Source organism: Engraulis encrasicolus, chromosome 18 (assembly GCF_034702125.1).
Source record: "Engraulis encrasicolus isolate BLACKSEA-1 chromosome 18, IST_EnEncr_1.0, whole genome shotgun sequence".
NCBI classification, from domain to species: domain Eukaryota; kingdom Metazoa; phylum Chordata; class Actinopteri; order Clupeiformes; family Engraulidae; genus Engraulis; species Engraulis encrasicolus.
In genome coordinates this window covers 21,016,496-21,021,495 of record NC_085874.1, presented here as the reverse complement: position 1 = coordinate 21,021,495, position 5,000 = coordinate 21,016,496, and the positions used below count along the sequence as shown (strand labels likewise).

The following is a 5,000-nucleotide window of genomic DNA, read 5'->3' as shown; positions in this document are numbered from 1 at the left end:
AGGCACTTGCAAAAAAGACTGCAGAATGCCTAAGCCCTTTTCTTAAGAAAAGGTACCCTCAGCCTATAAAGAACGAAATATGTCAGCCTCTGAAGCACATAATAACATGTCATAAGTTGCATTTAAACGCCAAGACCCTCATCTTGCATTAAAATGTGTTCATTCAACTCTAACACACCAAGATTTTTAATAAAATCGTCTTAATGAATCATGAGTCTGAATGTTGCGTCATGCAGCTCCAGGCGCCAGGGCCAACATCCAGCATCAATGGGTTAAAGAGGCCATGGGATGTGTCAGCAACATGGGAATTTAACATGTCAATAGCTCCTCTATCTCTTATTGTGACACCACGAATAGCATCTTAATTTCGCATTTCTGTTCTGTACAATCTTCCCATTACCTGCTGGGAGTGAGTGTACGTTTATGCCCCCCCCCCCCCCCTCCCCCCTCTCCTTCTCTTCTCTTTCATCTTTGTCTCTCATTATTCCTCATTCACCCCCCACCCCCCCCCCCCCTCCGCCTCTCTCTATCTCTCTCTCCCTCTCTCTCTCCCTCTCTCTCTTCCTCTCTCTCCCTCTCCCTCTGTGATGAATCGCGGAGGCTGATTTATAACTGCATTCTCGGCTGGGTAAGGGTTCGGGGAGCCGGAGGGGAGGAGATAAGAGAGGATTTTAAAAGGAGCAATTTGTTTAATTACACGATAAAGGGGCCAGATATAAATAGAGAGAACAGTGAAAAGGAGAGGCGATGAGAGAAACAAGGAGAGGAGATATGAGGGGGGGGATGGGGGTGGGGGTGGGGTGTGGGGGGGGATAAGGAGAGGAGGACAAATGAGGTGTGTTTCATCAGCATCATGTCTTTGGGGCCCTAACAGGGTCAGAGATAAGAGAGGCACATCTCTTCGTTTGAGGCTATCTAAACGGTATCACTTCCTCTCCTTTCATGGGAGTTTACAGAGTTATCAGCAAGTTAGCAAGTTGAAAAGAGGACACGTAATAGGAAGTAAACACACGCATGCACACACAGAGACGGAGACAAAGACACGCACACGTGCGCACACACAGAGACGGAGACAAAGACACGCACACGTGCGCACACACAGAGACGGAGACAAAGACACGCACACGTGCGCACACACAGAGACGGAGACAAAGACACGCACACGTGCGCACACACACAGAGACGGAGACAAAGACACGCACACGTGCGCACACACGCACACACAGAGACGGAGACAAAGACACGCACACGTGCGCACACACAGAGACGGAGACAAAGACACGCACACGTGCACACACAGAGACGGAGACAAAGACACGCACACGTGCGCACACAGAGACGGAGACAAAGACACGCACACGTGCACACACAGAGACGGAGACAAAGACACGCACACGCATGCACACACAGAGACGGAGACAAAGACACGCACACGCATGCACACACAGAGACGGAGACAAAGACACGCACACGTGCGCACACACGCACACACGTAATGAGACAGACACATAAACGCGAGCAAACACACACACAGATGCACACACGCACACACGTAATGAGACAGACACATAAACGCGAGCGAACACACACGTGTAATGACACACACAGATGCACACACGCACACACGTGTAATGGCACACACACACATACTCACACGCACACGCACACGCACACACAGTATGCCAAAGCAATCTCCGCTTCAGAAAGTAGCTTCAGAAACTGCATCCTCCTGATCCTCCAACTTCTGAAGCAGCTGATGCTACGAAACACAGAAAGGCCCACCATGAGCCACACACACACACACACACTCTTTTTGTTACTTCCTCTACAGGTCTGGGGTGAGTTTCTCAAAAGAGAAGTTGTTAGCTTGTTAGCAACTTCGGTAGTTGCCAATGGGGAAATGCATTGAAAACAACAAAGTAGCTAATGTAGTAAGCAACTTTGGTTTTGAGAAATTCACCCCTGTTCAAGTTGGTACTGTATGCATATATATCGTAACACCACCTATAACTGACACACAGACACACCTCCAGACTAAGGAATCCCCCATCGTAAGCAGATGTCACCCTGGGCGACGGTTCGAACCACTCGCAGGACTTGCCCAGCAGGTTCCGAAGGGTTCTCAAAGACGAGACGGTGAGGGAACCGGAGCAGCGAGCCAGGATGAGGGCGCAGTCAGTCCACCAGCTCACATCCATCAGAGAACCGTACTGCTCCTTATCTGAAACATGCACACACGCACGCACGCAGGCACGCACGCACGCACGCACGCACGCACGCACACACACACACACACAGTGATACAGCTTTGCAATGCATGACTGATATGATATGATACAATCAGACATGAATAAGTTGACACAGTTTGATACTGCGGTGTTGATGTATACTGATGCACAGGAGATTTAAAAACCTTTTATTTTTTTCCTCTTCTCCAGAGAGGTCTTCCATTCCGGGTTGATGTCATCAAATCCAGGCTGCAGCAATGAAGGAAAAAAAGGGGAGGGGGAGTGGTGGGGAGAAACATGACTATTATGCACAACACAATGACTACATGAATATCTAAACACGTGATTTTGAATAAAAAAAAATTGTCACCGGTTATGTAACACATTTTCAAAATGTTGGAAGATGGGTGGAGAGGATGTTAAAAGTTGACTCTCTTCTAGGAATGCAAAATTAATCGAAAATAATCGAAAATCTTGATTTAATCGCGATATCGAAATTGTGATTTCAATCGTGATTTAATCGTGGCAATATTGGCCTGCCTTCGAGCGTCCTTAAAGTCAGAACATACTGACAGGCTGGTGTTTCTGGCCAGAAATCTGTCCATCTAAGTTTCATGCTAGTTACCTCTTACATAGTTATTACCATTCAGTTTTATTTTGCTCATCCCGTATATAATTGATTCTTGGTTATATTTTATATATTATGTTATATGTTATATGTTATATATATGTTATATATATGTTTATATATTTTAAATCAGCAAAAATCAATAATCGTGATTAATAATCGTGATTATGATTTTGACCCAAATAATCGTGATTATGATTTTTTCCATAATCGTGCAGCCCCTACTCTCTACTGAAGGCTATGCGGGCCAGATGAAATGGCTCAGTGGGCCGCATTTGTGCATCCGCGTTTGTCCACCCCTGACCTATTGCCAGGGTCTACACCTCTGCAACTTTCTCAAAGCTCTGCATTTAATAATTACATCCGAGGCACCACCACTGTAATTCACCCAATTAGCTGGCATGAGCTGGTTGGTGGCTATGTTAATGATTACAACTGCAGCTCTAATATTGGCTACATAGCCAAAATGTTATCTGTTCCTCACTGCAGCAGTGCACAGAATGTGGTTTGGATATAAATCAAAAATAAAAAAACATAACAGAAATTTTATTTTCTGAACACCGGCATTGAAAACCTCTGCTTTAGCCTTGAAGCCCTCCACCACAGTCAGTCAGAAAGGCAATAGGCACATAACCCAGGATGACGTATGTCAGGCTCAGACTCGTGACAAAACAACAAAAACAAAACAAAAAACAGATTCAAGATAATCATCATTCATGAGCCAGGGTTGAGGGTCTCCCAATGCTGCAGGAGCAGCTGCCCATGAAGTGGAGCAGGGGTGGGAGGCCAGAGCACAGTGGAGGAGTGCTGGAGTGATGGACAGGCAGTATCCACTGTACCATAACAGAAGGCTCTAGCCTGACCTACACACACACACACACACACACACACACACACACACACACACACACACACACACACACACACACACACACACACACACACACACACACACACACACACACACACACACACACACACACACACACACACACACACTTCTACAATAAGATGGTCTCTTCAAGGTGTGTGTGTGTGTGTGTGTGTGTGTGTGTGTGTGTGTGTGTGTGTGTGTGTGTGTGTGTGTGTGTGTGTGTGTGTGTGTGTGTGTGTGTGTGTGTGTGTGTGTGTGTGTGTGTGTGTGTGTGTGTGTGTGTGTGTGTGTGTGTGTGGACAGGGCAGTCTGTAGCCCTCTCCTGTGGCACTGGATACAAACAACAGCCTTGAAGAGACAATATCCAAGCAGAAGACAATTCATTTGTTCAAACACTGCCTGAATCTGTGTGTGTGTGTGTGTGTGTGTGTGTGTGTGTGTGTGTGTGTGTGTGTGTGTGTGTGTCTGTGTGTGTGTGTGTGTCTGTGTGTGTGTGTGCACGCTAATATAAACAGAGAGACGGACACGCACACACACACACTTCAGTATGCCTGTCAGGAATGTGGATTTAAATTTAAAATCAGACAAGCCTTCTAGAAATGAATCACATCAGTGAATATCAGGAAATGCTGCATGCTCACAAACCTGTTTGCTAGCCAAATAATAATACAGCGAGCGTGCGCACACGCGAATACACACACACGCACGCACACGCATGCACACACACAAACACACGCACGCACACACAAAACACACACACACAAACACACGCAGACGCACACACGCATACGCACGCACACACACACGCACACACAAAAACACAAACACACACACACGCGCGCGCATACGCACACGCAAACACACACACACACACACACACCTGTTAGAGGTGCAGGAAGGCATCATTATCTGTATCTAGCCAACCAACTAAATTATATCTCTCCATCGGTACTCAGACAGAAAATCAGAAATGGATTTTCATTTTTAAACTAAACTAAACTTTTTATGAGCTACGCACCGATAGATTGCCCCCACCTGTCTGAATCACACATGTCACTCAAAATGGCAATTGTTTATTGTTAGGTTATTTTTGGATTTGTCTTCTGTGGTGGAACAGGGCAAGACACGGATAGGTCTGCCCCCATACGGTCATACAGTCTCCCAAGGTCATAATAGGTCCCCCACTAGGGCTGCACAATACATCGAAAATGTATCGGAATCGCGATATCAAGAGTGGCGATATGCGTATCGTGAAAAAGACTTAATTATC

The 5,000-nt window shown here is 46.1% G+C and overlaps 1 protein-coding gene across 1 annotated transcript in view; it reads right to left on the bottom strand.

Moving 5' to 3' along the window:
* Window positions 1-5,000, bottom strand: part of nbas (NBAS subunit of NRZ tethering complex) — a 269,476-nt gene that overhangs the window by 212,514 nt on the left and 51,962 nt on the right. Inside the window, exons 13-14 of the mRNA XM_063223269.1 lie at window positions 2,414-2,477; window positions 2,028-2,221 (exon numbers count right to left, since the gene is read on the bottom strand). Coding sequence (XP_063079339.1) covers window positions 2,028-2,221; window positions 2,414-2,477 — 258 coding nt within the window. The remainder of the gene's footprint in view (window positions 1-2,027; window positions 2,222-2,413; window positions 2,478-5,000) is intronic.